This window comes from Zootoca vivipara, chromosome 11 (genome assembly GCF_965207765.1).
Source record: "Zootoca vivipara chromosome 11, rZooViv2.hap1.1, whole genome shotgun sequence".
Taxonomy (NCBI): Eukaryota; Metazoa; Chordata; class Lepidosauria; order Squamata; family Lacertidae; genus Zootoca; species Zootoca vivipara.
Genome location: NC_142594.1, coordinates 10,259,483 through 10,273,615, shown reverse-complemented (window position 1 = coordinate 10,273,615; position 14,133 = coordinate 10,259,483). Strand labels below are relative to the sequence as shown.

The window sequence follows — 14,133 nt, the reverse complement described above, 5'->3', positions numbered from 1 at the left end:
AAACTTCGGCCCTCCAGATGTTTTGGACTACAATTCCCATCATCCCTGACCACTGGTCCTGTTAGCTAGGGATCATGGGAATTGTAGGCCAAAACATCTGGAGGGCCGAAGTTTGGGGATGCCTGATTTTAAGTGAGCTTCAAGGGCCATATACAAAGCCAGGAATGGATTATTTATCTTACAACTCTCATTCCAATCCTTCATCCCACAAACCTAGCATTCGAAACTCCCATTGTTCTAGGCGCGCTTTGTGACAGGGAATTTCATTAGCGTGAGCAGTTTCTGAGCTCTGGGCGCAGTATTGCGCCTAAGATTTCAGATTAAAACTGCAGAGTGGAAGGAAAGTAGGGCTTTTTCTGTCTCCTCACTTCAAGCCACTCTCTGAAGACTGGAGAAGAGACCCTCTCAAGAATATGGAACATGAAATTGTGATTTAAAAAAAACCAGTTTAACCAAAGTTGTTTTACTGGTAGCATCCTAAAATGGAATCTTCACATTCAGAGGCAAAAGCAATGACAGTTTGTGGCATCACAAATGCACACATGTAGGAATCCTGAATCAGCTCCCCCTGATGTGTATTCACAATTATATATATCTGCTGCCTGAAATGCCCACATACCGTAGAAGTCTCAAAGAGCTGTGCTGCCCTGGAAAACACAGACCTCTCTGTTCACAGAAGTGAGGCATCTAGTGGCTGAATAGCAAATTGTAAGCAACCGTATATGACTTTGTTGATCTGCAGAATGGCCCGGAATGCCCATGAAGACACAGGCGATGGGGATGATGCGAGCTTCATTTTTAGCTGGAAAATGTTCACTAGTTGGGACTACCTCATAGGCAACCCAGAGACCGCCAACAACAAGTTTGCATCCATTACAACTAGTTTCAAGGTAAATACCGCCTTAACTTTCCTCTCTGCGGCAAGATCCTTGTCTCTCGAGGTGCTGCTGCATTGCACCTTTGGCAGAATTTCAATGAGGGAAGAATACTCATGTTATATAGCTAGGGAGTCACGTTTAGACACACTTTCGTGATTGTATCGGAAGCTTAATGGTGTTTTTTTTTCTTTTCACAACCCAGCTACTGGCATCAGTCTCTTCATTTTCACTTTCTAGTTATCCCATTTCACAAAGGAAAGCTTGACACTATTGTTGCATTGTACAATGGAGGCTGAAAACCCAAAAGACACATTAGAAACATCCTAACTTCTTTGTGGGTTTTTAAAAAAAATCAGTTTATGATTATTGAACTGAACACAACCCATATAACAAAGCAGTTGATTCAGATGTTTTCCTGCTTTCTCAGGGACAGTGCCCAATACTACCAAACCTTACCTTCTCCTTAACAAGCTTCAGTCTTTCTAAAGTTTAACTTTATTTTAAAATATTTATAGGGCTGCTTTTCAGAGTAAAACTCCCTCAAGGTGGCTTACATAATAAACCGGCAATACTAAAAAAAAACCCCACAACCTGGCCAGAATATATAATACAATGTTAGCTAAAAGGAACACCATAACAGGCAGAAAATATCGTTCACGCATGCACTGGTTACCCAAAACAAATAAATCGTCAAAGCCCTCCTGAAAGGCCAGAGTGTGGAAGCTTTTTTTAAAAAAAAAGTGATGGAAAATGCACTAAAAAGTGTGGGATTTAAAAAAATGTATTAATGGGACAGCGTCTAACCACTGTGCAAGCAAATCAGGATCAAAACGCAAGCTTCACATAACCTCCTCAGAAAGAAAGCAGAACAAATCCTCGTTAAGGACCAGTTATTGTCCAGCGTCCACCTCGGATTTGTGTAAGCAAATCAAGATGAATGCTTAATAAAGAGGTTGTCTTGAGGAGCCTCCAAAGCCATTGGGCCACCATGAAACAGTCCCTCTCTCCACTGTGCCCACCAATTTTACCAGTCATTGCGGTGGGCAACCACGGAGGGTCTCCATCATTGATCTCAAAGTGTGGGTTGGTTGGTTTGGATGTAGACAGTCCTTCAAATAACAAAGACCCAAACCATTCCAGACTTTGGGGCATATGGAATGCTTTGTTTAGAAACCACAAATGCATTTGTTCCGCAAACGGCTCCACAATCCAAAACACACTAACGGGTGGGGATTTGTGTCCAAGCAAGCACATATATATATATGATCGGGCTGCAAATCATCTCTCCCTGTGGTTTATTGCATTTCTTAAGGAGTCAATTGTGGATGAGCAAGAAAGCAACAAAGATGAGAACATCCACCTGAGAAGATTCCTGAGGGTTCTGGCCAACGTACTTATTATATGTTGCTTATGTGGAAGTGGCTATCTCATTTACTTTGTCGTTAAGCGGTCCCAGGCCTTTTCCAAAATGCAAAACGTTGGCTGGTATGAAAGAAATGAGGTAAGAAGAGTGCAAGCATTTTAAAACTGCCTCAGTTGAGTCAAAGTCAATGTTCTGCTGCATTTGGCATGAAGGTACAGTAGTGCCCTTTCCCTGTTGTTGATCCCCACCTCTGGTATTCAGCGAAATACTGCCTCTGAATGTGGAGGTTCTATTTAGCTATCATGGCTCACAGACATTGGTAGAATCTGGAACAGGCCCAAGGCCTATCTGGTCCAGCATTCTGTTCTCCCAGTGGCCAACCACAGATGAATTTCCTCAGCCTTTTTTAAAAAAAAAAAATTTATGGCAATACACACAGTCAACGATGAAAACATGCCTCTTGTGTTCCCTTTGTTGCCAAGATGGACACATGGGCCAACTCACAGCTGATTGCAGTCTATAGACTTACCTTCTTTCTCCCAAAATTGCTCTAGGATCTGGCAAATCAGTTAGTGAAACCCTCAGATGAACAACCTGCAATGATGCAAAATAATTATGAGGGGTGGGGATTTAAAAGTTGTGGAACCGGGTATTTTTCTTTGCGCCTAAAACCTTCCTGCTATAAAGCCCTTGGCGTCGTTCTGAAAGCAAGGTTATCAAGCTAAACCTGAAGCCTCCTCGATCCCATTCTTCAGAAACACATATTCAGCAGCAGTGAACGATCACCACAAAGAGAATCTATATGCTCACTATGCCTTTAAAGCACATTCGAAACACATTTCCCCCTTTCAAAAAATTCTGGACACTGAAGTTTACCCCTCACACAGTTACAATTCCCAGCAAACCTTAATAAACTAGTGCCCAGAATTCTTTGATGGAAAGAATGTGCTTTGAATGCAGTTTATAGTCATAGCTGCCAAGTCTCCCATATTCCCCGGGAAACCCCTGTTTTTCCAGCTGTTCCCAGCCGAAAAAACGGATTTTTTTGTTTTTTCCCGGTTTATTCTGGCACGGCGGCCATTTTGGAACTGGGCGGAGCATGCTCAGAAGCGACTTTTGATGCTGCTTTGCCCAGTTCCAAAATGGCGGCAGCGCTACTAGTCTGCTACTTCCGGTCCAGTCCCTTATTTCTCAGGCCGGAACTTGGCAGGTATGTTTATAGTGGGCACACAGCCTATGAAAGTGAGTGACTTGTGCATGGTACACAACAGCCTTCTTTCAACACTGGGACCCGTATGTTGTTGGACTACAACTCCCATCATTGCCAGCCAACTGATCCAATCACTAGGGATGATGGGAGTTGTAGTCCCACAATGCCTGAAGACCCAAAGTTGAAGAACTCTGGTCTGTAGTACTCCCCTGCTAACTATCATTTATATCCTCTGTTGCTTCATGTTAACGGGATCAAGTCAATATGAGGCAACCAGTACTGTAGTTATTAAGTGACACTCTTTATCCATTTGAAATCTCCCAGACCTTCACTACAGACACATTCCTCTCATGATTCCCAGGTTTCTGGGGCTGATTACGGGAAGCTATAGCCACAATTTTACACCAAACCATGGGCAAAGCACATGACGACTTAAGATGCCCATTTCAAGAGGAAAAACTAATTTTCTTCACACACAGCTTACGGCTAGGCTTTTGTACTGCAAAATTTATTGGCCTATTAAAAATAAGATCAGCGCATCACAAGCCAGACCCAAGATTTAGAGTTCTTTGAATAGAAACCTAGTTTTAGCATCTGCTCTTCCTGGTTCTCTGGTCTCTCCTCCAGCTCTGTTCTGTTGATAATGATCAGCCTATATCCTGATCTGACCTAGAAGGGAATAAGCACGGTGTGGTTTAGGGTTGCTAGGCAACCCTGGGAAAGCTCTCATCTCTCTCACACACACCCTCCTAGTCAAACAATCAAAAATTACTGGGAATTGTCCTGTGTGTATTTAAGCAAAGCCAAAGTACTTCTTTTCCATTTTCCTGCTGCCACCCACCAAACTGACCAAGCCACGATAGGAGTTCAGTACACAGGTAGAATAACAGAATTGTTGAGCTGGAAAATACCACAAGAGTCATCTAGTCCAACCCCCTACAAAGCAGGAATCTTTTTGCTCAACATGGGGCTTGAACCTGCAGCCCTGAGATTAAGAGTCTCATGCTCTGCCAACTGAGCTATGCCAGGGATTTCCGCACTTGCCTTATGAAAGGTGGTGGTTGTTGTTTAGTCATGTCCGACTCTTCGTGAACCTATGGACCAGAGCATGCCAGGCACTCCTGTCTTCCACTGCCTCCTGCAGTTTGGTCAGTCATGTTCGTAGCTTCAAGAACACTGTCCAACCATGAAGATGTATACCTTCTGAAAGTTGTATACCTTATGAAAGGTATACAACTTTATTCCCCGAGTCAATAATTTAGTTTGAAGAGACAGATATTTGTGACGTTTGTGTTCTCACGCTCTCACACAGAAATCCCTACTGTCGGTTCGATCCCTTGCCATCTCAGCAAGATAAAGCTGCGTATCCACTTGGCATAAGAAGTGATTTCACATTGTTCCTACAGCAGGCTTTGGAAACTGAAAGCATTTGTTTCACACTTTCATTTTAAGGAGCATGTCCTGCGCAATTCAAACATGTGGATTGTCTCCAATTTAGTCATACTCGGAGTAGACCCACTGAATTTAATAGGACAAGGTTAGTCATCCCCATTAATTTCAGTGGGTCTGCTTTGAGTAGGACTCACTCTGTATTTTTATTTAAGTCATACTACTGTACAGTACTGGTATCCTTTGAGGTCACCAGACCCTCAAACCTGGTAATATTCTACTTGGTTGTTGTTGTTGTTGTTGTTGTTGTTGTTGTTGTTGTTGTTGTTACTATTAAATTTATGCCTTGCCTTTCTGCAAAAGGATACAGATGCTTTCAGAACAGCATTGCAACTATTAATATCTGCCACACTGTATTCACGAAAAGCTTAGCCCAAGCGTTGAGGCACATTTTGTTTGTTTAGAAAATGTATAAACCGTTTGATTTTTTTTAAAAAAAAAAGCTCTCCAAGCAGGTTACAAATAAAGTAATAGCTAAAACACAGCAAAATCCACTAACACTCATGGTTTTCTAGAACTTAAAAACTCAACACAATTTTAAATGTAGATAAGGAAATCAGATGCTTGGGCATATTGGAACAGAAACATTTTCAGCAAGCCCCCAAAACAATATAGATATTGGATACTATTCCTAAGATACCATTTTTAAATATATTCAAAAAGTTCTGGTGCAATTTCCCTTTTCCCTGTGTTCACCTGAGGAAGAAGAAGCTGAAGCAGAATAATCCATCTTGTCAATGCCCGGCAGCATGGGAGTGTAACTGCTCCCCTCCTGAATCTCTTGAGAGAAAATATTATTGGGCCTGGAGACAAGGCCCAAGACATTTTGCTGAATGAGGTGAAGCAGGTTATAGCGCTTCACCAGCACACTCAAGGCAAGCTGCATAGTCACCTCAAGGCCGGCTAAGTTATTTTCTGTACCTGAGGCAGAAAATCCAGCAAGGGTTACTCCTCCTCTCTGGCAGCAAAAAATGTAACAATAGTAAATTTGCTCTAACTAGTAATTTCTACTCTTCCATAACACTCAAAAACACCGACCTAAAGTAATCATCTGACTATAGCTTTGTTACCGGAATTTTTATAATGGCTTGTTTCCAGTTAAACGGGACACTGCACCCCCGGACCACCACCCCAAACCAACACCATTCAATTTTGTAAATACAATGGTACCTTGGTTTAAGAACAGCCTTGTTTATGAACTATTCGGTTCATGAACTCCGCAAAACCAGAAGAATTGTCCCAGTTTGCAAACTTTACCTCAGTCTAAGAAAGGAAGCCGAACGGTGGAAGGGCACCGGCTGAGGGAGGCCTCATTAGGGAAAGCGTGCCTCGGTTTAAGAATAGTTTCAGTTTAAGAATGGACTTCTGGAACAGATTAAGTTCGTAAACCGAGGTACCACTGTATCCCCGTAAAAACTCACCAGTTTTGCTGTGTTGTATCTTGTTCAAGGTCGCATAGTATTCACCTGTCCCTTGCGCAGCAAAACCTTCAAATATTCATATAAAATCAGTCCTACATCTGGATCGACACCATTCCAACTTCATTTTGCTCAGGGAACAAAGGACTACTGAAGGGGAGAGCTTGGGACAAGAGTGAGGGCAGCCATAATCCCTGAAATGTGGGATCAGGTACACAGCAGCCTCTTGCACAAGAGATAATCACTGGCATCCTGGCAAATGCGTCAGCCCATGGACAATAGCAAACCATCCAGGAATGGATTAGGTTCTCAGTCAGGACAAAAAAGTCTGAAACCCAGGAACTTGTACATATTTCCTTTGTATCACTTGATGGGTGTGAGGTGGAGGACAAGGGAGAGATGGGGGCAGAACTGATGAACCAGTTCTTGCCAGAAACCCCCTCCCCGTTTGTGACATATGCATGATGTATCTATGATGTATGCATGATGCTTCAACAAAGGTGTTTATGGGGAAAGGGAAAAATTATAAAAGAGGAAGCATCCCTTTGTTCGGGGCTTCTTCCTGCTTCTTCCATGTGGTGGGCGGAAGTCCTGTTGCAACAGTCTTTGAATAAAGATCAGGCCTACAGGCTGTTGTTTTGCTCCTTATACTCCTGGCTGATGTCTTTGTTGGGAAATCCAAGTGAGCCCAAGGATTTTCCTATAACAGCTTGGTGGTGTGAGAGATCTGTCCTGCTTTGCCCACAGAAGGACACCTCAGGCAGGAGATGCTGGAGGCTGGGGATGGGCGTCGAGGGACAGAACTGGTGCCGAGGATGGGCGTCAGCTTATTAATAACATTGCAAAATAACAAAACTCTCTTTTTTGGTGTGACAGGTTGAAATTGTTATGTCCTTGCTAGGAATGTTTTGCCCTCCGCTGTTTGAAACCATTGCAAACTTAGAGGAGTATCATCCTCGGATTGGACTGAAATGGCAACTTGGACGCATTTTTGCACTCTTCCTTGGGAACCTTTATACTTTCTTGCTGGCCTTAATGGATGATGTCAAAGAAAAGGTGGGAATCTAAAAAGAATATCTGTTCATTGATTCCCAGGGGGGGTAGCTGCGTTACTTTGCTGTAGCAAAAACAGAAGAGTCTTGTGGCACCTAAGTAAAGCCAATATGGCCCCTATATTGCTACTGCTAGTGAGTTTATTATGGTTGTGGTGAGATTCAAACCAGTCTCTTCCCACTACATTATATCGACTCTCACTCTGTGGTTTGGATTCCCTGAGGAGAAAAGATCCAGACAGATCTATCTGCTCTGGAGCAGAAAGTGCAGCCAGACTCACTGGAGGAGATGAAATCAGTCAGTTAGAAATAAAGTCTTTGCTGAATCAGCAGTTACAAAAAAATTGTAGGCTGGTGTGGAGGTCTAGCTGAAGAGGAGTCTGTGTCATCTGGAAGTGGCTGACAGGCCTGAGCCACAGAAAAGACTGAGCGTATTGGAAAATCAGATCTTTTCATGAGTCAGAGTCCATCAAGCAAGGCTTGAGAGGCAAATAAACCCTCAAGCAAAACCAAGGCCTTGTCAAGACTCCCCTCCTCTGTAGAGATATTAGCTAGTGTGCCCATCAGGCCCAAATGTACTGCCTTTGACTAAAAGATTCCCTGGAAGGTCTGTCTGTCCCCGTTCAACATTACACGTCAAAGAAATGGTTGAAGAGAAGGAAGGAGACTTCCTGACAGCTATTCTACATGGCCTAGCTCTTAGGCTTCTTACACAATCTACCCCAAAGAGGGAGAATTATTCAGACCCCCGTGGCTGTGAGTCAGTCAGGCTTAGCACCATTCAAAACTGGTTAATTCTCCATACACCCTTACCGAGATTCAAAATGTTGTATGACTTCAGTCTTGCTATAGGAGATGAAACAAGGGATTTTTTTTAAAAAAAAACAAACAAACAGGCCAGGGCTTAGCAGGGAAGAAACCCTACAGAGCTGGAATGTGTTGGGAATATGAATACTTGTTTGCCCATCTTGACCTTTGCCCCCTTTTCTCAGCCACACTCGCATTCCAAGTGTGCACTATAATGTAGCTAGCTGATTTTCATTCTCAACCAGTGCCTTTGGACTGCCTTGTCCATTCTGGCATATCTTCAATAGATAGTCCTTGGGAAATGCTTTCCAGGTGTCTTATCCTGGATGGTAACAGCTTCTCTGTTGTTGCTATTAACAACTTTTAACTGCTTCCATTTAAAGTTTAAATCATTTATGTTGACATTATGAGGATGCACATTCACCCAGCATACATGTTATGAGAATTAAATATGATTATTTTAATACAAATGTGTTTTCTGTTGTAGCTGGTTGAAGAAGTCAGCATCAGGAACATAACACATTGGACCCTCCTAAATTATCATAATTCGTCTGTGGCGAATGGAAGTGCTGTTTCTCTACCTTCTATGGATCCAGCCGATGTCCCTCGAGGACCTTGCTGGGAAACCACTGTGGGAATAGTAAGTCCTTCCATGAGGTTCTTATCTTAGCATGCCTCAGACAGGACCATAGCTGCCAAGTACCCCGTTTTCCCCGGGAAACCCCCGTTTTTACTTACCTCTTCCCGGTGGTCCCCTGTATCACTTCGTCTCCCGTTTTTCTCCGTTTTTTTCTCCTGCCAGCGGCCATTTTTTCTTTCTTATTTGCCCGTCTATGGGCACCAAAAATGGTCGCTGCCGGCTTCAAAAGTCGCATCTACACATGTCCGGAAGTGCATAGACGCAACTTCTGGTGTCGGCGGCGGCCATTTTTTGTGCCCATAGATGGGCAGAGCAACACCGGAAGTTGCGTCGACGCACTTCCTGACATGTGTAGAAGTGACTTTCGAAGCCGGCAGCGGCCATTTTTGGTGCCCATAGAAGGGCAAAGCGACACCGGAAGTTACGTCGACGCAACTTCCGGTGTCACACAGCTGCCGGTCCCGGATTCTGCAGTCCGGGACTTGGAAGGTAAGGACAGGACGTGGTCGTGTGAGCCCTGTTTAACCAAGATCAGAGCTACACAATCCATCAAATTGAATTGTGTTGTGCACCCATGGAACTCCTGTACCATTTTGTAGCCTGAACTCATAAGTGCAGCTGTTGGGAGTTAAGTTCAGCAGCATCTGCAAGGCCAAAGATTCCCATCATCCTTGGTCACTGGCCATGCTTGTTGGGACTGATGAGAGTTGTAGTTCAGCAACATCTTGAGGACCTAAGCCCTGCGCACTTTCTCAAAAGACGGAGGTTTCCAAATACAGTCAAACCTCGGCTCCCGAACGCCTCCGTTTGGGAACATTTTGTCTCCCGAACACCGAAAACCCAGAAGTAAATGATCTGGTTTTCAAACATTTCTCGGAAGCCAAACATCCGACGCGACTTTTGCTCGAGTGCAGGAAACTCCTGCAACCAATCAGAAGCCTCTCTTTGGTTGTCAAACATTTCAGAATGGATTACGTTCGACAACCAAGGTTTGACGGTACGTTAAAAAAAAAGTGTCAACAGTGGTATTTTTTTCTGCTTTATTTATACGATTCCAAAACAGAAATACACAAGGAAACATAAGGTTTGTACAAAACTGTGACTCACTGGAACCACCCAAATATAGAGGTCCCAGAGGAGATCTCACAGTCACTTTGCTCCTCCCCAATCTTACTTAATCCTATGCCACACAGAGCTAAACCAAGGTTAGCATATTATTTGGACCCAGGCTCATGGTTCAGCTCTCTCCTCACTAACCACAAGCTGCAGTTAAGAGCAATAACCAGGCCGCTGTCACCAGCTTAAGTTAGAATACTGTCTGAGCTAAACTGTTCCTTCTCCTGTTCAGAGCTATCTCTTTCAAGGACCTCGTAGTCTCAGCAATTGCATGAAGGTTCTTTATTTACCGGGTCAAGTGTTCAGTGTGCAAAGGTTATCCTAGCCTAAGTCCAACACAATCAATAATTCAAATAGTCTAAGAATCAAAAATCAAACTTCATGACTCACCTTTCACAGATGAAATCTACAGTGGTACCTCTAGTTAAGAACTTAATTCGTTCTGGAGGTCCGTTCTTAACCCGAAACTGTTCTTAAACTGAGGTACCACTTTTGGTAATGGGGCCTCCCACTGCCGCCGCACTGCTGCCGGGCGATTTCTGTTCTCATCCTGAGGTAAAGTTCTTAACCCAAGGTACTACTTCTGGGTTAGCGGAGTCTGTAACCCGAAGTGTTTGTAACCCGAGGTGTTTGTAACCCGAGGTACCACTGTACAGTATATCACTGCCTTCTACAGGAGCAAAACAGTAACTTCCTTATCAGGAATCTCTCTCCAGGGTATACCTAACATCCAGCCCTTCTTTAATAGGGCATTTAGGGCCCATGGTTTTCTAGAACGCAACCCTATGACTACTCTAAAGTAAGAACTTTCCTCCCACAGGACTGGCTCAAGTTGTTTTGGTGCCTGAGGTGAAGTAACAAAGCCTTCTAACCTTTCTCAAAGTGCATATACTAAGGCTGGCCAATTTATTTTGGAAAATCCCACAGAGAAGGCCTCTCCGTAGGAATAAAACACAATAACAAATAACCCCTCAAGACAGCCAAAAGTAGCAGCCTCACTTTGTACACCTAGGACTCAGCTATACAGCTGCAAATAAAACATTTAAAATGTGTTGTGAAGTGCAATATACAAATGTGGCACTAGACGGCGACAGTGAGCTATGCCAAATTCAATGTATTTTTCAAATTCAAATACATCTTTGCATTTTATCCTATGCAAAGAGCACTAGGAAGCACAAAAAAATGGAAATTCTCTTCTTGAACAAACTGACCACTTTGGACCTTTATAGCAAACAGCAGATCTGGGATGTTCTGGAATCCCATCTCCAATGGAGGAGCATTTCTTTCAGTGGCAAACCAGATACCTAGGGGAAGCCAGGAAGGAGGACACAGAAAAAAAAACTTATAATGCTGATACCTTTGCATTCTCCTGGTCACATAACTAAAGACCTTGGACATAGATGTGCTTTTCCACAGGAATTAACACCACATAGATGTAGCTGGTTGGGTATGTGTAAGAAAATAACAACATAGCGCCCCAGCTGTTACCTTTGTGTGTGTGTCTTTTGTTTTCAGCTTGCACCATCTCCCATTGTATTTCAACCACCAATAGGCAGAGTCTGCATCAGGAACTCCTCCTTTAAATTAAAAGGCCCCCCCTGCAGCTTCAACCCATTTTATTGCTTCCAAAGTGCCAAAGTGCCCCTGACTGGGTCAGTTTTTGTTCCTCATTTGGGGGCCGGAGGGAGGAAGATGTTTATAAAATTACTTCCCTTCAATTATATTTTTTTTCTCCGTAAGAACAAAGGAGTGGCAGGAGATACAATGCCTTGCTGTCACCAGCAGATAGATGCTTTGCTTGAGAAACACAAAATGTGTGCTAACCTGAAGGAAAGACATGGGACACTATGAGAGAAGAGGAAGAGATGGAAGCAGTAGACTCAAGGCTCTTTCTGAGGCGACAAGTCTGCATCTGGGCTGCGCCAGTTCAGGCAGCAAGTGGCAGCTTACGTAATTGAGTGCCCTGCATACCAAATAAAAAAAAAATTGGCCGTGCAGAACAGGCATGTCAGAGAGAAGTCTATTGTAGCAACAAAAGAAAAATTCTGTACCTGCAGCAGTCAATCAAATGAATCCTCACCCACAGGCTGAATTGCTATAGCATGCACACAGGCTTACTGCCTCAGACAGAACTAGGGAGATGTTTTGAACAACACAAAAGCTGGCCAGCTCCCTTGGCCAGGAAAACAGGAAGAACAGTGGAAAGCCACCACAGTCTTGGTTCAGCTCTATTTCTTTATGTATTTATATTTATTTATTAGATTTATATAGTGCCCTTTGTCATAAGATCTCAAGGCAAGAGTGGTTCCAATTCCAAATTTTGCTTCTGCTGTAAAGCCCTCTAGCGGTGCCATAGAAAATATCTTTTCAACCCTGCCCGAGGAGTGTTACTAGGTAGGACTTTGGGGACTTGAATAACCAGTTGGCCGGGCTGCAACTTGGACAAATGCAATTGAGGCAAAGGAGTGCTGAGGTAAAAAGGGAGCTTCATTCAGCACCAGGTATAACCGGACACCTAGATTGTCCTACAAGTCCCAACACTATCTTTCTAAGGCAGTGTTTCCCAACCTTGTGCCTCCAGATGTTTTGAGACTACAATTCCCATCATCCCTAGCTAGCAAGACCAGTGGTCAGGAATGATGGGAGTTGTAGTCCGAAAACAGCTGGAGGCACAAGGTTGGGAAACACTGTTCTAAGGAAGATTATACACGAAATTTGGTGGCTACTGAATTTGTGACTTCTGAAAGACAATCTTCTGTTTTTAATGTTTATTTCCTCTGAAAATAATAAATACGGGGCCGGGGGGGGGGAGTGCCTTAGAATACAAACTGAAGAACATGCTAGCTAAAAACTTATCGCTTTTTGTTTTTCCTCCCCAGGAATTTGTGAGGCTCACTGTGTCTGATATTCTTGTGACATTTGTAACAATACTTGTGGGAGATTTCCTCCGTGCCTGCTTTGTCAGATTTGTAAACTATTGCTGGTGCTGGGACCTGGAGGCTGGATTCGTAAGTAAATGAACTGTAGATGAAGCAAAGTTATTGTCTTATAATAGAGTTTAACCAATGCTTTGAGCCACATTTTAATTCTGTCCCCCCCCCCACTGAAATGTGCATTTAGAATCCCCCCTACTGCTGCGGACAAAGCTAGCGTAACTGCTCAGGCAGGCTGGAGCATGTTATGACTTATAAATGTCTCATGATGGCACTTCCTTTTGCAACAACTGCAGCATCTGAACCAGCCTTAAGGGCAGTGGCATATAGAACAAATGACAGTAACCTAGCCTTGAGATGCATTGACCGCTAGCCAGGCTCTTGTCTGTCTAGCAGCAGTTGAAGTTGGCAAAATGCTCTATCTAGTCTGCAGCAATCTATCCTGCCTGGATTTTAAAGCCAGGAAGGTAAAAAGATATGCTGGGAAAACTTAAAGGTCCCAAAATCTGATCTTCTCAATAGTCCAGGACTCACCAGAACATCAGGCTGTGCAGTGCATGGTACCTTCATGTGCAACCCATTGATGTGCATATGCAATAAAGACAAGATTATTCTCAGCGCCCTACCCCACCCCGTTCAGAGATGGAACTTGCAGAGACACTGCGGTAGGGAGGAAGCTGAACTCTACCTACTGCCCAAGTTGATTTGATGTCAAATACATCAACCATGCCAACAGTTTTTAAAATTGAATGGCAAAAGTGTGGGGAGGCAATTTTAACTGGGAGCCCAGCCCATGGAGAGGTTTAACCCTTCCCTCCACAATCACGATCTAAAGAGAGAGAGAAAAAAACCCTTTTCCTCCTATATGTCTTGGACACGACTCCTCCCAGTGCTGTCAATGGGAACATTTCCCCTTAAGGCTCATAACCACAGCAGGGTGGGGGGTTTTCATTGGGATCACAGTGATCTCGGGCCAGTCATGAAGGCTGACCTACCTTCCCATGGTTATTATGCAGATAAGTGTGTATGCCACCAAGCTCCCTGATGAGAAAGTGGGATGTAAATGTGACAACCATAATAATATTAAATAATAAAATTCAGCCTTCTAGTGTCTGCTGTTTAAAAAACAAAACACTGATGTGGCTTCTAATTACATCTTTCGCATCCCACTAACAACATTTGGACATGGCATCACCGCCCCGCCCCCCCCCCCCGCCCCCCCGGCAAGGCAAAAACTGGGACAACAAAAAATAGAAGCAGCGCATAT

The 14,133-nt window shown here is 43.6% G+C and overlaps 1 protein-coding gene and 1 long non-coding RNA gene across 2 annotated transcripts in view; both read left to right on the top strand.

The window, feature by feature from the left end:
• The window catches only part of LOC148684201 (uncharacterized), a 380,707-nt gene that overhangs the window by 95,262 nt on the left and 271,312 nt on the right, over positions 1-14,133 (top strand). The gene's annotated exons all lie outside the window — the stretch shown is intronic.
• Positions 1-14,133, top strand: part of TMC2 (transmembrane channel like 2) — a 42,293-nt gene that overhangs the window by 16,748 nt on the left and 11,412 nt on the right. Inside the window, exons 9-13 of the mRNA XM_088653659.1 lie at positions 743-890; positions 2,191-2,379; positions 7,195-7,374; positions 8,665-8,817; positions 12,813-12,941. Of these exons, the coding sequence (XP_088509785.1) occupies positions 743-890; positions 2,191-2,379; positions 7,195-7,374; positions 8,665-8,817; positions 12,813-12,941 (799 nt within the window). The remainder of the gene's footprint in view (positions 1-742; positions 891-2,190; positions 2,380-7,194; positions 7,375-8,664; positions 8,818-12,812; positions 12,942-14,133) is intronic.